This window comes from Phasianus colchicus, chromosome 12 (assembly GCF_987193195.1).
Source record: "Phasianus colchicus chromosome 12, bPhaCol1.hap1.1, whole genome shotgun sequence".
Taxonomy (NCBI): Eukaryota; Metazoa; Chordata; class Aves; order Galliformes; family Phasianidae; genus Phasianus; species Phasianus colchicus.
The window spans coordinates 20,856,918-20,873,884 of record NC_143447.1 but is presented as its reverse complement, the minus strand read 5'-3'; the positions used below and the strand labels follow the sequence as shown (position 1 = coordinate 20,873,884).

The following is a 16,967-nucleotide window of genomic DNA, read 5'->3' as shown; positions in this document are numbered from 1 at the left end:
GACACTGGGGTGGCACTGCTGTGACAGTGGGGTGATATTAGGGAGTAATGTTGGGGGGATGAGGTTGGGTTATTGCTGGGGGGGGGTTCAACAGGGGGGTGACACTGGGGTGATGTTGTAGTATTACTGGGGGCTAACATTGGGGATACTGGAGAATGTTTCTGGTGTGTCATTCTAGTGACAAGGGTGATGTTGGGGCTTTTCTGGAGGGAGTGACATCAGGGAGTGAATGCTGGGTGGTGATGTTGTTGGGGTGTTACGCTGGGGATCTAAAGGCCCCTAACTGAAGAATGATCCTGGAATTGAATAAGGTATTTTGGCAGTTTTAAGGGAGTTGATATTTGTGGATGTGGCTGAAAATGTTTTGTGGAGAGTGCTATCCTTGGTATTTGGTCTTGTTCTTGCAAAGACTTGTTTCCCAAGTTAATGTTCCACTTGGGCTCTGTATCACACGCTGGCCGCATGGGTACAGCATGCAAGCGGAACAAACCCTACAGACCCTGGGGAGAATGAAAGCAGGAGAAAGCACGGAAGTGCACTTTGAAGTGGGGGATGCCGTGCTGGTGCTGCCAATCGAATCTACAGCTGGCATGTTCCTTCTCTCTCCTCTTCGGTGACTTGCCATCTCTCAAGGGTCAGATAGTAATAGCACACCTGCTTAGGGAGATTCTGCTTCCCACTTAATGGAATTATCTAACATTTCAGAGAGCGACACTGGAGGAAGTGACACTGTGGTTGTGGTGGAGTGATGTTGGGATATCAATAGGGTTGACATCAGCAAGTAGCACTGGGGTGACATCATTGGGGGTGATGTTGGAGTACCACTGGGATTTAACATGAATGACTGATGGTGGGGTGAGAGCGTTGGGGTGACACTGGGGGATGACAATGTTGGAGTGACACTGAGGGTTGATAGTGTGGTGATGGTGGAGGGTGACATTGTTGGGTTGATGCTGGTGGGTGATGTTGGGATGACAGAGGGGTGATATTAAGGAATTACGCTGGGGGAGTGATGCTGGAGCATCCTTGGGGGGTGACATTGGGGTGTTGGGGCTGATGTTTGGGGTGAAATAGGTAGGGTTTGGGAGTAGAGTTTGGGGGAAAATAGTAACGATTTGGGGCTCATACTTGGGATGAAATAATGAGGTTTTGGGAGCTCAATTTGGGGTGAATTAGCAAGGACTTGAACCTGGAGTTTGGCGTGAAATACTGATGGCTTGGGGCTGGAGTATGAGGTGAAATGGGCTTTGGAGCCTATTCGGATGGCAGTTTTCAATGTAAAAAACATGTTCTTTACAGTTTCCTTGCAGGAAGAGGATAAAGAAACTCTGCTTTCATGCAGGAGGGGATACAATATACCTTCAGCAGACTCCCACTATTGCTCAAGCCACCTCACTGAACTTTGACAGAAAGTTTCACTGCCTTAGAATGTGAAATTGTATCCATGTGTAGATATTTTAATTGCAGGCACAAACCTTGGAAAGGTGGGGGAAGTGGCAGCAGCACTAGATGACTCAGAAATTGAGATTCCACCTGCAAACTGTCAGGGACTAAGTAAAGAAGTAAAATTTTAAGGCAGCAAAGACCAGCAAAATTGTGCAGACTTGACTGAACCAAAGTGAAGATATGTGAACTAGTGTGAACAGAAGTGAAGCCGTGCAAAATTTTACAAAACCATGTGAACTTCATGGAACCTCAGTGAAGACCAGTGATCCTGTAAAGTCTTCAGTGAACCAGGGCGGACTTCTGCAAAGCCCAGTGAAGACCCACAAACCTGTACAAAGATAACATGAATTTGCACAGACAATACAAGTAAACCAAGTGAAAACCCACAAAATTGGGCATCCTTCGGTTTATTTGGGTTTGGAATTCTGGCAATGCAACCCAACTGGATAAGTCCCTTGTAGACTGGTAGTATTTTCTTCACAAATAATGAAATCTGAATCAGTAGGACATTGTTCATGCCCTATTACCTGACTCTTACCTTCTCCTCCCCTGGTTTCTCATTGCCTGAGTACTTCAGGTTCACAAAAGATGAAAATTAAGAAAAAAAGAAAGAAAATAAAATAAGGGGAAAAGAAAAAGAAAAAAGGGAAAAGGAAAGAGTAAAAAAAAGATGTAGAAAAAGAAATAGAAAAAGAATAATAAGAGGAAATAGAAAAGGAAATAATTAGAATTATAAAAAGAAAAATTATTAGAAAAAAAAAAGAATTAGAACAGGAATAGGAAAAAGACAAAATAATTGGAATTAGGAAAATAAATAGAAAACGAATTGGAAATAAACTAGAAGAAGAATTGGGAAAGGTTGTGGAAAAAACTGGAATTAGGAAAAAAAGAACTGAAATTAGAATTACAAAAAGATAAAGGAAAAGAAAACTAATTAAGGAAAACAATTAAGAATTAGAAAAAGATAAAAAGTAAAAGAATGAAAAAGAATTAGAAAGAGTAAGAAATAGAAAAGAAACAAGAAAAAGGAAAAGGGAATTCTAATTATAAAAATTATTAGAAATAGAAACAGAAAAAGAAAATAGAATTAGAAAATGAAAGAGAAAAATAATTAGAAAAAGAAAAATGAAGAAGAATTAGGATTAGAATTGGAAAAAGAAAAAAAATGGAAAAAGCATTGGAAAAAGAACTAGAATTAGAAAATGAAAAAAGAGTGAAAAAATAAAAAAAACCATTGGAAAACAAGTGAGAAAAAGTCTAGAAAAAGATAAAAATAGAACTATGAAAAATAAAAGAATAAAAAAAGAAAAGAATTAGAAAAAATAGAATTAGAGAGAAAAACAAGAATATGGAAAAGAAAATGAAAAGAAAAGGAATTGGACAAAAAAGAACTGAGAAAATAAATGGAAAATAAAATAGATGAAGAATTGGAAACAGAACTGGAAATGGAATCAAAACTGAAAAAAGAATTGGAAAATGAAAAAGAAGAGAAAGGAAACAAAAGCACTAGAGCAAGAGAAAGAATATGAAAAGGAATTAGAAAAAGAAAAACGAATGGATAAAGAAAAAGAATTAGAATGATAATTGGAAAAAGAACTGCAAAAACTGAAAATGCAAAAAGAAAAACCTGGAAACAAAAATAATTAGAAAAAGATTGAGAAAAATAAAATGAATTAGAAAAAGGAAAAATATAAAGAAAAAAATAGAAAAATATCAAGAATTACAATGAGAAGTAGAAAAAGATTTAGAATCAGAAAAAGAAAAGAAACTGATTCAGGAAAAGGACAGAAAACATCGAAAACAAATTTTAAAAAAGAATCAGAAAAGAATTAGAGAATGTAAAAGAAAAAAACTGAAATAGAGAAAATGAAAAGGATGTGGATTGGGGAAAAGATTTGGAATGGGGAAAAGAAAAAGAACTACAATTAGAAAAAGAGTTGGAGCTGGAAAAAAAATGAAATAGAAAAAAGAAAAAAAAGAGTTGGAAAAAGAATTAGAGAAAGAAAAAAACAAGGAGTAGAATAAGAATTAGAAAAAGAATTAGAGAAGTCATTAGAAAAGGAGAAAAGAAAATGAAACAAGTATTAGAAAAAAAACAAAGTATTATAAAAAGAAAACGAAGAATTAAAGTTAGAATGAGAAGTGGTAAAAGGAAACGAAAAGGAATTGGAAAAAGAAAAACAATGAAAAAAAGGAAATTTAGAAAAAAAAACTAGACAAATAATTAGAATTAGACAAAGAAATAGGAAAAAAATGGAAAATTATCCAGAAAAAGAGAACGCAAGAACTACAATTAGAAAAAGAACTGGGATTCAAAAAAGAAAAAAAGGAAATAGAAAAAGGAAAAAGACTTGCAACAGGAAAAAGAAATAGGAAAAGAATTAGAAAAAAAAATAGAAAAACAAAATAGATTAGAAACAGGAAAGAAAAAACAGATTTAGAAAGAGAAAAAGAGAGATTTAATAAAAGGAATGGAAAAATAATTGGTAAAGGAAAAAGAAATGGAATGAGAATTGGAATGGGAATTGTAATATGATGAAGAAAAAAATATGGAAAGGAATATGACAAAGAAAAGGAACATAATGAAGAAAAAGAAAGAAAATTGGAAACGGAAACAGAATTGGAAACAGAATTAGCAAAAGAAAGAATTAGAGGAATAGAAAAAGAATTCAAAACAAAAAAGAATTGGAAAAAGACTTGAGAAAAAAAATTAGAAAGAAAAATAAAAGGAAGTAGAAAAGGATATAAAAGAATTAGAAAATGAAAAGGAGAAAAAAGAAAAAGGTAAAAAGGAAAAGAAAGGGAAAAAACAAATTAGAAAATTATTCAGAAACAGCAATGAAAAAAATACAAGGAACTGGAAAAGGAATCAGAGAAAAGGAAAGCATTACAATTAGAAAGCGAATTAGAAAATGAAAATAAATTAGAAAAAGGGGGGGAAATAAAAAAAAAAAACACGAAAGAGAACTGGAAAAGAAGAAGTTAACTCTAGAAACCCCAAGTCATACACGGCCCTCACTGGAAGCCTGTTTTGGAGCCTACCTCTTCTTTTTGCATCTCACTTGGTCAAAGCAGAGCAGTCAGCATTTGGGTCGCTGTAGCTCCAATGAGGCACAGATTGACAACATGAAACACTAGAAAAGAGAAACAAGAAACACTGCATAACGGCAAGAAATGATATTAAACCCAAAAAGAAAAGAACAAACCCATGTTTGGTAGGAGTGGCAGAAGCCGCAGACATCCCATTGGTAACTGGGAGCCTAAGCCAGCTACTGTGGACGTGATGAGTGTTGGTCAAGCTAGAGTTGAACTCCATCAGGGTACGTTTGGACTTTGTGAGCCCTAGAAGACAAGGAGAGAGAAGGAACCAGGCGGCGGATGTGAGAGGCAGTGCCAGTGGAGCATCCCTTCAAGGGACACTTCTCCTGTCTCACCCAGGACAGCTTCTCTCCTGTTTTTTTTTTTCTTCTCAGGGTCTGCATGCTTTGTTTTGTTGGCACACCGCATCTGCCTGGCCAGAGAGAGATATGGAGACCAAGTGGAACACTTGCTTGTAAGTATATGGTGGGGAAGATGGTGTAAAATAAGAACATCTGGTGAACACAAAGTGAGCACGAGGGACAACCAATGCCATGAATATAGAACCTCTACAAGCATGGGAGTGGCCTCAGGGGTCAACATAGCTAGTCGGACAAAATAAGGAGTGCATCTTGGCACCCATCTATGGCTCTGGTTTCCTGCTGTAACCACCAAGAGCCTCAGTACTGTCCTCACACGGCTCGGAGGGCCACAGTTCTCCAATGCTACCTGTTGAACACAAGACAAGATCTTCTAATAAGGATGAAGGAATCACCCCTTCGAAGCATGTGGGCATGTCTAATACTGCAACCCAAAGAGATCAGGAAGGGCAATAGCATCTGGAGTCTCCAGTCCTGGAAGGAGAAAAGAAACCTCCACATGAGATACTAAACAACACGGGTTAGTAAGACTTAGGTGTCATTCTAGAAACCACAAGTCATACACAGCACTCACCCGAAGCCTGTTTTGGAGCCTACCTCTTCTTTTTGCATCTCACTTGGTCAGTGCATAGTAGTCTGTGTTTGGGTCATTGTAGCTCCAATGAGGAGTCAATTAACAGCCTGGAAAACAAAGGAAAGGAAGAGAAACACTCCATAATGGCAAGAAATGATACTGAACCCAAAAAGAAAAGAACAAACCCATGCTATTTGGGAGAGACAGAAGAGCTATTAGTACTGACAAACAACACAAGATGGGAGCAGAAACAACAACATAAAATACTCACGTTATTAGTTCTAATGCAGAAACAACATTCCATTCCTACATAAGTACACAAACACTGTGTAACTGCACAAAATGACCATGACCACTTTTGAGGAGCATGCTGCTCCATGAGAGCTCATGCAGTGGGAGAATGAGGAAAGGCTGAATCCAGGTCCATGATCTCTTTTGGTACCATGTGGGGTAGCTTCTGGAGACTGCAGGACTCTGGCATGACAAGCAGCCCACAGGCAGGAACAGGAGAGCATCAAGATCTGCTAGCGAGAAAGAAAAGGAAATCCCTGAATCTTCTTTCTCCACAAGTATTTGGGATTCTTTCTTCTTTGCAGGAAAAAAAAAACAACTCCATTGTGATTCAGTCCCAGCACAATTATTAGGTATATGGTATGTACCAAAACATTGCATATTGTTAGGACAAAAGCTGTGGCATAGTTAGTGAGAGGATCACAAGTAAAATTAACTAGATGTCACCAAGATTAAAATTCTCTTTGAAATTTGTTTGCATTGTCCCAAATCACCTTTCAAAATTCAGTGGGTAAAGCATTTCTTTTACCTTCCACAACTTAGAGCTAGGGAGACATTATTTGAATTATGGCAAGTGCATCTACAATTAACTGGTGGACTTTTTATATTAGTTCTTTCCCACTGAGATAATACACTAGATAATAACTGCTGATTTGTTCCCAGTGCTGATAGGGAAAACTGCAGGGGTGTAGCAATGCACATAGATCACTTGTTAATCTGACACCCTAGTTTTATTCTTTATCCTGCATCTCTCCAGAGTTGGGGGCAATCAGCCAGTGCTATCCTGGCCCCATTCATTTCCTGAATGCATTTAATCACTGTGTTTAACCATGGTTGAAAGGGTTAAGCCTCTGTTAGAATTAGAATTCAGTCCCATATGCCCAGTACAGCAAATATGGGCATGGCCCCATGAGCAGCCAGTGACTGTGATAAGGTCATCATAAGCAATTACAAAAATTAATCTGAAGAAGATTCCTGTCCAAAACAGTGACTAATGATACCATGGGGATCCCAGAGAAAGGAACAGAGCGAGAAGGGAACATGTGAGGCACAGAAATAGGATCAGCATTCATTAGCATTTGGAAAACAAGAGAGAACTTCCCGGTTCCAAAGGAACCAAGGTTAGAGGAAGCATAACTGGAAAAGAAAACAAAACAAACATGAAACTTCCTGGTCCCAAGTGAAGCAAAGTTAGAAGGTAGGTGAAATCCAGATAGCTAATTATGTACATTTCCTCCTGATCATCTTGAGCCTTTCAGATGTATTTGTTAAGAGTCTCCCTGAGGGTTAAAGGGACAGGACCAGTGTGGGGCAAATCAATCAACACTAGTTGTCCTGGGGAGTAATCATCCCAATAATCAGCTCTTTGAGTAAGGGACCACAGGGCACAGTGGTTGCCAGTAGTGGTCCCCAGTAACCCTCTGATTCCTTTTCAATCAACAGGATCTGATCTCCCACTGTTAGTGGCACTTTCCACACATACTGATTTCCTAGGTGTGTAACCAAAATCCTTCCTTTATTTGGCTAGTTCTGTAGCAGAATAGGGAGACCTTCTCGATACAAACATCAGAATACCCACTTTCAGTCTCTTCATATGCATGCCCAGTTTCTATCAGAAGGCAGAGAAGGATCACCAGGTTTTCTGATTTGTCTTTGTAATTAATTCCTGCAAGGACTGAATAATTTGGGTTTCTGCCGTGTGCATTGTGGATCTCTACGGCAGCAGTAAGAGCAGCTCCTGGAACTGCACAAGTGATTGATTTTCCCTTTTCCTCCACCATACGAGTTTGCTTGTGGAGGGAATCTATATGATCCACAACTCCCTCTAAGTTGGGCCAATTATTCTGTGCCCAATTCATCTCCATGGGGGAGAATTTGGCACCATGCTTTTCTAAGAGGTCAAGGAGCGGATTCCTGCCCTCATTCCTTTTTTTCCTTAATTTCCTTTTTTTTTTTTTTTTTTTTTTTTTAAATGATCATGACTCAAAATGAGGAGCAATCTCTTTGGGGGGCAAACACATACTATCAAAGTCTCAACAATTTACTCCTTACACCCCCAAAGTGTACACACATACTCTCTTCTACCCATAGGACACTTGCTGCTACCACCCGGACACATTCAGGCCAACCTCGAGATACAGGGTCTAGTACTTTGGACAAATATGCAATAGGCTTTCTCTAAGATATTTATAAGCATTGTTGGAAATAGCCAAATAATTTTCCAGGACAGTATCTCTGATCTTTATATCTATCTTTATTTGTAATGGCAGGCCTCCTGCAAGCAGGAGAGCGCAGAGAAAACAGTGTTACATCTTTTATCCCCTACTGCCCGACCCTTATCTCTGTCTTCTCTGGCTCTTCATTGGCTGAGTACTGCAGGTTCACACTCTTTCGCAACGCTTCACTAATCGTACCAATACCAAGTAAACACAAATCCTTACCACCCAACCACAAATATCTTAATTGGTCGACTGCCTTCTAACAACTGCTTTCTTAACAAACATCTGGTCGTAACTTTTGGATGTCTGCTTTACAACATAGACATAACCTCTTAACTGCTTCATTAGCCCCCAGCATTTGTGCCCTTTGCACTGGGTCATTGTTCAGGTCATCCGTCTGTCCTTGCTTAGAGATAAGCTTGGAAGAAGGACAGAGGGCAGTATCTTGGAGCCTGCCTACGGCATCCTAACGTTCCCACAGAGTGGGACAGTTCTGCTTTGTGTAAAGGCCCCGACTACTTGAGAGTTTGTTCAATGGATTTCACTTCTGCTGGACTAATGAACAACCTTACAGTACGTTTCCCAGGTCAGAATACTATCTCTCGGTGCTGCCCGGACAGCTCCGGCTGCCGCCGCGCTGTCCTGCGGGGCGGCCCAGGCGGCAGGAGCGGCGCTCTGCGAGGAGAGCCGCGCCTCCGACAGCCGGCTCCCAACGCTCGCTCCCGCGCACGGCGGCTCGGCCAACCGCGGACCAAGGAGACCCCGGGGGCGGGGCGGCGCCGCCGCTGCCCAATCAGAGGCAGGGGGCGGGGCAAGGGAGATGCTGCTCAAGGTGAGCTCCTCCTGCCGCAGCGTGATGACGACAGGTCTGCACGGCCAGCTCCTAGGTCGGGAGCCAGGAATGGACACGGCAGGAGGAGAGAGGCGTTAGGGAGCAGCCGAGGCTTCGAAATGCATCAAAAAGCCCTGAAAAGCATCACAAAGCCACAACCAGGAAGCTCGGGATTATCACGAGCAGCATCCAGGATGCTAAACATCATTTGCTACCATACCAGATGGTAGCTGAGCTCTCGCTGCAGACGTCCCAAAGCCAGACAGAACGGGAACAAACCCAGAGCTCTGCTGTGCGCACCGCACAGCCATCGCGTTGCAAGCTGGTGTGCCTTGCTCTTCGTTGCATTCGTCCCAGTCTCTGTGAATGAAGACTCGGAAGGCAGTCAAGGCGTTGATTGAGCACGAGCGTGCTTTTATTATTATGTAAAAGACAGGAGGGCGTGAGAGGTCCAGGGTAAAGATGGGACTCATCCTCTCTTGTCACGGAGAGAGTGGCTCAGAGCTCTCAGTGCTGCTGCCCGGTGCCTGGGGCTGGAGGCCTGATTCTAAGTCCCCCTCCAAGAGGCTCGGCTTCTCCTCAGCGACGCTGACCTGCTCCTGCGTGGAGGTGCTGCTGTCGGGGCACTCGGACTGTGCTTGGGCTGGGCTGCACTGCAAAGGCACTGGGTCACAGTCCAGGCTGGTGACTGTGGTGTCCAGCAGGCTCAGGTCAGCATCTTCAGCACAGCCGGGAGAAATGAGGGCGTGAACTTGGATGAGCTCCTTCTCTCCATCGCTGTTGTTATGTGGAAGGCTGTCATCTGAACCACAGTGACTCGTGCTTCCTAAGAGCCCTCCATCGATGGAAGCACACAGCGCACCATCGCTACTTGCCCCGGCTCTTCTGGGTAGACAAGGGCTCGATTCACCTAGGAAGGATACACAGGGGTTAGTGTCAAACTTTCACAAGCTGAATTATGAAAGTGGCTCTTGATCAGGGGTGATCTGAAGATGCTAGGTATAGGTTGGAACGCTAGGAGGAGATACAAGTCCACTTGTATTGCATGAATTCTATGTCGCTGAAAAGCAAGGCTTTGAAAGCTGGATTCGCACCCTTACCTGCCAGCACCACGACTTCCGTCTCTGAGGGCTCCCTGGGACTGCGCTGCAGTTGGCGTTTGGCCACAGAGGATGGTTTCCGCAGGCTGAAGCAGGAACGCCAACTGCCAGCTGGTGATTCCTTCATCTTGCTGGGTGGACGTTGTCTGGAGAGAGAAAACAGTGACTGGTGTGAGTCGTGCGTGGTGCGGGGTGAGGGAAGAGCTGCACTGAGCTCTTGCCAACAGTTGCTTGTTCCTGGCACCGCCTGGTTTCTGCTGAAGCACAGCTTAGAAACTCGCTCTCTTTCAAGCAGTTGAGGATGGTTCCACTCCTATAGCTCAGCCCTGAAGTCTTGCTGGCTAAATTCCCCTAAACTGTGTCAAGCAAGATGCAGAGCACGTGAGCAAAGGCTCCGCGGCTGTACAGGACAGCATCTAAGGGATGGCTCTTCTGGAGCCGGCAGGCGTAACTGCTTTCTGAGGAACCGTGCAGCCATAAAGGAAATTCAAAAGCACCTCTGACTCTGACATCAACACCTCGTCGGCCCCATCTCACCGCCAAGTTTAGTTTCTAGTGCCAGCAGGTCTGACCAACAGCTCTGCCTAGAGGAGAACCGGAACTGGTTTCAGGCATGTGGCCCCGACAGCTGGAAAACCCCAACGTTTCAAGGTAGAGCCAGCTCAGGCCAGGGTAGACGTCAGCATGGCTTTATACATCTCGTGACTGCGTGCCCAGCAAGGAAGGAATGGCAGCCTCGTGTGGCTAAACCGAATATGTTAGTTGAATCTCAGAGTCCAAAGGGAGCAGAGATTCACTGCAACAATTCACTTCAGGCACCGTTACTTTAATTTAGCTTCCACATGTTTTGGCGCAAGAAATAATGGGGGAAAAAAAAAAACAACAACACAACCCACCCAAACAATGATGATGGTTGCTGGAAAACAAAGTCCTCTTTACCTTTCAGATGGAAAGTTGATGATTGTGTGGAATTTCCCCTGTACAGCTGTGGGGCCTTCTTCCACTTCTATGTCCCTGCTCTGTGTCACAACGGAAGAGCTGCTGTGGCCTCGCCTCTGAGCCTGTGCCTCCTCCAGGGTGAGCAGCTTTGTGGCAGCAGAAGACACCCACGCAGACTTGGGCCCTGAGAGAGAACCGTGCCCTGTAAGGGAAAGCCACAGGTAAGAGCGAGGATCACAAAGCAGCACCACAGCCATCACAGTTCTGGGGGAGATGCTATAGTTTTCTCAGACCTGCTTATCCGAGCCACTAGAAGAAGAGGAGGTCAGAATAAGCATGTGGTCAGAGGTATGTTTAAGGCAGAGGACAGAGTCATAATTAATAAGAGCAGCTCACTGTATCGAAATGGGCAAAGAAAAACCCTAGAAAGCGGGGGCAGGGAACTCAGAAAGCTTCACTGCTACACTTTCATCAAGCTTCACCTGCATGCAAAACATCGTAACGACAGTGACGTTTTTTTTCTCATTGTAAAGTTTGGACTTGGACATTCTCAGCATCCAGCAACAGGATGCCAGATTCTAATCTAAGCCCAGAAGTCTGCTGTCCCCTCGATAGAAAAAGTGTATTTCAAAGATCTTGGAGAAGGCCTGGATTTGATCAAGGTGTCTGATCAAGATAAAGCTCATGGAGGAAGACACTCACCTGCTCCATCTGCCATGTCTGATCCGGATTTGGAGCAGAAGAGGACATCTGCGTGGTTGATGATGAATTCCACCACAGCCGACTGCGTCTGCAGTTCCATGCAGGCGGCTCTTCCGCTGGCGCAGGCAGACTCGTTCTGCTGTGATCTGTAGAAAAGGCAGATTTTAGCAGTCATTTATCCAAGATCCAAGTTTCCCCAAGTCTGGATTGTTGCAGCCAAAAGCTGTCAAATTGGGCTCCGGAGGCTTCCGCGGTGATGCCGCTGAAGAAATTCTCCTGGATGGTCAAGGACACACCAGTCCCATCTGAACAAGAGGGCAGAAATTGTCATCTAGAAATTGTGCCCGTGCGGTTGGAGAACAGCCCAGGCTCTTGCTCTGCCGTCAGCCACTTACTACAGTGTACAGGAGAAGAGCACATTCGATGGAGAAAAAGGTAGATTGCATTTTTTGCCGGAGAACAGATCCAAGCAGTGTGTTGAAATGGAGAAAGAAGTTTACCTTAAGAGGTTTGGAGCCCACACAATCGCTAAGTTCTTAGCGTGCATGTTTGTCACGGAGCAGTTCCCGGCTAGACGAGCCAAGTGTCTTATCAGGTATTCCAGTGTCCTGGAAAATCAGAGAGGCAAATATTCAGCACCAATGAGCACGCGGTGCTGCGGTTCACAGAGCAAAGCCTCAATGCATGTTATTGCTACTGTCACTGAAGATGAAGTAGATCCAACTTGACTAAGTGCCACACTGTGGCACCAAGCCCCAGCACAGCACAGCTGCAGCCACCAGCTGCACCAACTGTGCCCCCGTGCCCAGGAACCGACCCAATAAATTAACCCCGTGTAGCCTTAAACTGCTTCAACATACGCAGGCATCATGTTGCCAGCATGAGACAAGCCTGGAATCACACCACTGCCCTCTGAAGTGCAGCATGGCTGAGCTCAACAGAGTGAGGGCAGCACTGACCTGTAGTGAGGAGCGGGCAGCTGCTGGATGACGTCCTGCATTCTGACCAGCTGCTCCTCATCTGTAGCGGCACCAACAGCCTCCTGGAATAGTGCAGAAAGGGACTGAGACACAAATCAGGCTAGATACCTGCCACAGGGTCGGGAACTATGGGGACAGCGTGCTGTTGGTCTGCGCCGAGACAGATTTTACGCCTTCCAGGAGGCATCTGGGGAACATAGCGGCACGCAGCTGGTGCCATCAAGGCCAAGGAGTCCAAGCAGCGGGCCGGTTTACAGCCTGATTGCGCAGCTCAGCTCCTCAAGCTTCAAGTGCACTTTGCTATCAATCCCACTCCCATTCTATAAATACTTGGGGAATAGAAAAACAAAACAAAAGAAAAAACAAAAAACATGAATTCTCTCAAGCTTTGTGAATATGGAAATAACCGCCTCCTGGGACCACCGAAAATGGCATCCATATGATGCATGATGTGGCAAAGACATACGAGTAAACCCCACGGGGCTAACAGAAAAAGGGCCTCAGAGCTGGGGCACTGCTGCAGCCATCTCCCAAGAGGCCCAGGGAAGAGGTAAAGGAAAGACGTTGCCTTGTGCTTACCGAGAACTTGTCATACAGCTGGTCGGTCAGCAGAGGGTTCGGGAGCTCCCTGAAGTACATTTTGCAGACGGAGCTCACGCTGTGAGTGTCGCGGATGGTTAGCTCAGGAATCTGCTCAAATTCTTGGCTGGAGAGAAGGACACAAAAACGGGCGGGGGGGGTGAGAAAGAGGAAAACAAGTCAAAAGCCACACCAAATATAATCAAGCATTGGAAGGGCTTCCCGATTAACAGGAGAAAATGAACACTCAGTCACCAGCACCACACGAGCCATGCTGGATGAGATGTTTCCAAAAGGAGACCTTTTCGTTTTGCTAAGGCATTTCCCGTGACTCTGACAACTGGCTGCCTAGTCTACAATCCTAAGCCAGGAGCCCGGAGCAGCAAGGAGGAGTGTGGGCTGCTCCAAAGGGCTCTGCAAACAGGAGGAAACGGGAATGAGAGCTGGCAGCGGTGACACCGCAGTCCCCCACAGCCTTCCAGTGCTCCGAAGGACAGAAGGAGAACTTCCTGCTCCAGCAAGTCTGCTGAACGCCCCGTGTTCCTATCAAACAGTGACAAGCCTGGCGCACCACTGCTGAGCGCACGCTGCCTGCACAGAGCTGCCCCACGGCGCAGGCCTCTGAGCACCCACAACAGGGCACGCGCCCCTACTGACCGCTGTGTCAGTCGCAGCACTCTTACCGCAGTCTCTGGATGTTGGACGCGACGCCGGACAGCCGGTATATCCCTTGCACTACGCCGTGCTGCTCAATGAACTCGGCGCAGCTCTGGAGGACCTGGGGGACTAAAGAACACGTGCCAGCGGTTACTTGAGCTCCTCATTCAAGTACTGGTTCAGGCTGTGCTCCTGTCAAATCTCATCCACTAAGCCCAGCCAGGCTACTGCTTAGTTCTTCCTTACAGAAGAAAGCTGTCCAAGACGAGGAAACTGGACAGACGTGTTCCTTGCATTCAAGAAGCGTAAGGACCTAGGAATCAGCCTGGAGAAAGTAATTCTGGGGAAGCCGGAGACACTGCAAGTCCCACCACAGCTCCATGGGAATGAAAGGAGGTGGGAAATCTCATGTCCAGGAGAGCAGGGAAACATATGCAGGACACTCTCCTTGGCCAAAAGGCTTCCCTTCTTTTCAGGCTAGCGTGGGATTGGCTTACAGGCTTTGGTTTAAGCAAATACAAACGTGCTTGTCTCTTAAGAGCATTAGCCTCAGTTTATCTTTCAGCCATCAACTTCCATTACACGTTTCTCCACCGGTACCAACCTGCCCCTTTGCTAGATATGACCTCCCTTTCATCTTTAGATGCCCAACAGAGGAAGATCTCAGGAACGGGCTGTCCCTTACCATCGCGACCAGAGTGGAGAAGATGCTCTCCCAGGTCACAGCCAAACACCCTTTCCTTCTTCACCTCCCGCTCTTTCGGTTTCTTTGGGCGGGCCTTCACCAAGGAACGAAGGAAGGTGACGAGCTTGCCGCGTTTCTTTGGCACTGCACAACAGGAAGAAACCAGTTCATTTCAGGTTTGGCTCAGTTGGACAAGGCCGAGCATAACACATTCTACAGAGCACGTCAAAACGGGAAGAACATTAACAAGTACATAGAAAAACGGATTTTCTCCCATCCCTGCAGGAGGAGCCAAAGGCCAGGTTGGATGGGGCCCTGGGCAGTGGGGTCTAGTCTCACATTAGATGTGGAGGTTGGTTGGCAGCCCAGCCTGAGGCAGGGGGGTTGGAACTTGATGATCCTTGAGCTCCCTTCCATCCCAAGCCATACTAGGAGGATTCTATGATTTCCCCAAGTCCACTCATAAACACGGGAGGATCGGGCCAAATCTCTGCGCGTTCCGATGGAGTTTAATGCACTCCTCTTGCTTGGCTTGCTCAACTTGAGGATTAAGGATCCTCTTGAAAAGTCACGTTCTGATCAAGCATATCACTAGCACAACCAGGCCTCTAGCTGTCCACCAGGGACACTGGCTGTTCTCAACCTCGTAGTGACTCGCAGAAGAACTGCCTTTGCCCTCCTTCATTCTCATTGCCTACAAAACACCAGCCATATGCCCCGTGATATGCCTGAAGGATCATCAGCACAGACTATAACACGGGATGGATAAAGGAGGTATTAAACACAGAACACACCCAAAAAGAGACGCCATTTTGCTTCCCTGCACCATCAAATGTAACATCTGTACCTGGCTTTGGCACTGAACTGAGGAGAGACTCCGGAATTTTTCCATTGATGAGCTCCACGCACTCACTTGGGAAAAATCCAACCTGTAACAAGAAAAAAAAAAGAGAGGTGCAATACTGAAGGCAGCATTTCTCAGGCCTGAACTGTTCAACCAAAAGCCACCTAACATTTTCCTCGGAACGTGCTTGCCTGACGCTCCGTAAGACTATCCAACAAAAAGTGGCCTGCATAAAAGTAATAATTATCCAACATTTGCAGCCAAAAGACCTACAAAACAAATAATTGCTTCTGTAGAAGATGTAGAAGAAGAAAGTTCTTGCTGACTGAGATGCAGCTGCAATAATCCCCAGCTCCGAGCTACCCAGCGTTCTGCAGCCAGCAGCAGCAACAAGCACGCGGAGGGTCTGTTACCCTACCTCAGCTGACAGGCAGTAACTTCCTAAAAGACACTAACTTCACGTTCTGCATGGGTGCAAGCAAAATACTCTGAGACACTGAAACACTGTCTTAGCTGCTGCATTTCCAAAGGTGGGGTTCAGTGGCCGTGACCTGATGCATATTGTGAAGGCTCTTGCTTCTAAGTGAATTGAGGAGACAGTTTCCTACAAAGACCATCTCTGACACCGACACAGGGAAAATGTTTACATCCATGAGCCATCCTGTGCAGGCAGCGCAGCTCTTAGCCGAGATTCCCGACCTGACCGAAGTTGCTCTCTCAAGTCTGAAGCTTGTGCCTACCCGAAAGCCATGCTTGCCTCTCCACCAGGGGGTCAGCTCCTTTGGTGGCATATCAGTAACGCACACGATGTCTCCCACCTGCAAAAGACTGCAACCTCACCAAACATTCTGAAGGTATCTGAGAATATTCCTGATGCGTTCACACCTTATACTCTCCTGTACATGACAACTAGGAACGCCCTTAACTGCTTACCTCAAAGGAGAGTTCATCCGGTGCCTGGGCAACGTATCTCTTAAGAACATGGGCAGCAGCAACAGCTGGAATATTTACAGGAGACTCCTCGTGGATCAGCAGGGGCTTCCCATTGTTCTCAGTCTGAAACAGAGAGCACAGGCCATGGTGAGGAGCTGAGGACAAACGAGGACAATTTCAGAGCAAGGAGCACATCTGCAGAGAAAGATCCTTATCATGAGTGCTTAACAAGAAACTGCAAGTCTAATAACAGCTGTTTCTCTTCCTGGTGTGCAGCAGTATCGCCAGGCAATGTAAAGATGCGTCTCTCTCTACCCAGACTAAGAGGACAAACACCCCAACCGAGAGGACTCCTGGAGTTTTATAAACTTGCCACGCTTGCAGTACTGTCCTGCCAAAGAGGAGCGTAAGAGTCTGCTTGCTTCCTGTAACCTATTGCTTGGAGACCTCAGCCATGGACTGGACACAGGAGCTGGTCCACTGACCCAATCCTTGGCTCACTACAAGTGCCTGCTTCCCTTAACTTACTGAATATGAGAACTTGGTCTTTGGGTGACAAAATCCAAGCAGGATGGGGAAAAAGCTTCTGCATGTTTATAACGCTCTGATTCTGTCGGTACTATAACGTCCACGGCCATCTAGATGCTCGTAGCAAGGACATGAAGCTTTTCAGGCAGCTTTTCAGTGACACCGATAGAGCTGGAAGGATTCTCCCTCTCTTGAAAAGC

At 45.3% G+C, this 16,967-nt stretch overlaps 1 protein-coding gene and 1 long non-coding RNA gene across 10 annotated transcripts in view; both read right to left on the bottom strand.

The window, feature by feature from the left end:
• Nucleotides 1-593: 593 nt before the first annotated feature.
• Nucleotides 594-6,014, bottom strand: LOC149916322 (uncharacterized). Of its 2 annotated transcripts, XR_016470506.1 has the most exons (5): nt 5,750-6,014; nt 5,479-5,585; nt 5,300-5,378; nt 4,489-4,957; nt 594-1,774 (listed from the first exon to the last, which is right to left on the bottom strand). It is a non-coding gene; the product is annotated as an uncharacterized LOC149916322 (long non-coding RNA). The 2 variants fall into 2 exon arrangements; XR_016470505.1 differs by having other exon boundaries at nt 5,479-6,014.
• A 3,133-nt stretch (nt 6,015-9,147) lies between these two features.
• The window catches only part of LOC149916321 (rho GTPase-activating protein 32-like), an 18,224-nt gene continuing 10,404 nt past the window's right edge, over nt 9,148-16,967 (bottom strand). For all 8 annotated transcript variants that reach the window (XM_090149271.1, XM_090149269.1, XM_090149270.1 and 5 more), the window contains 12 exons: nt 16,240-16,362; nt 16,047-16,124; nt 15,310-15,391; nt 14,463-14,606; nt 13,804-13,906; nt 13,121-13,247; nt 12,521-12,603; nt 12,062-12,169; nt 11,562-11,707; nt 10,860-11,061; nt 9,921-10,066; nt 9,148-9,730 (listed from right to left, as the gene is read on the bottom strand). In XM_090149271.1, the coding sequence (XP_090005397.1) occupies nt 9,303-9,730; nt 9,921-10,066; nt 10,860-11,061; nt 11,562-11,707; nt 12,062-12,169; nt 12,521-12,603; nt 13,121-13,247; nt 13,804-13,906; nt 14,463-14,606; nt 15,310-15,391; nt 16,047-16,124; nt 16,240-16,362 (1,770 nt within the window). In that variant the 3' untranslated portion in view covers nt 9,148-9,302. The remainder of the gene's footprint in view (nt 9,731-9,920; nt 10,067-10,859; nt 11,062-11,561; nt 11,708-12,061; nt 12,170-12,520; nt 12,604-13,120; nt 13,248-13,803; nt 13,907-14,462; nt 14,607-15,309; nt 15,392-16,046; nt 16,125-16,239; nt 16,363-16,967) is intronic.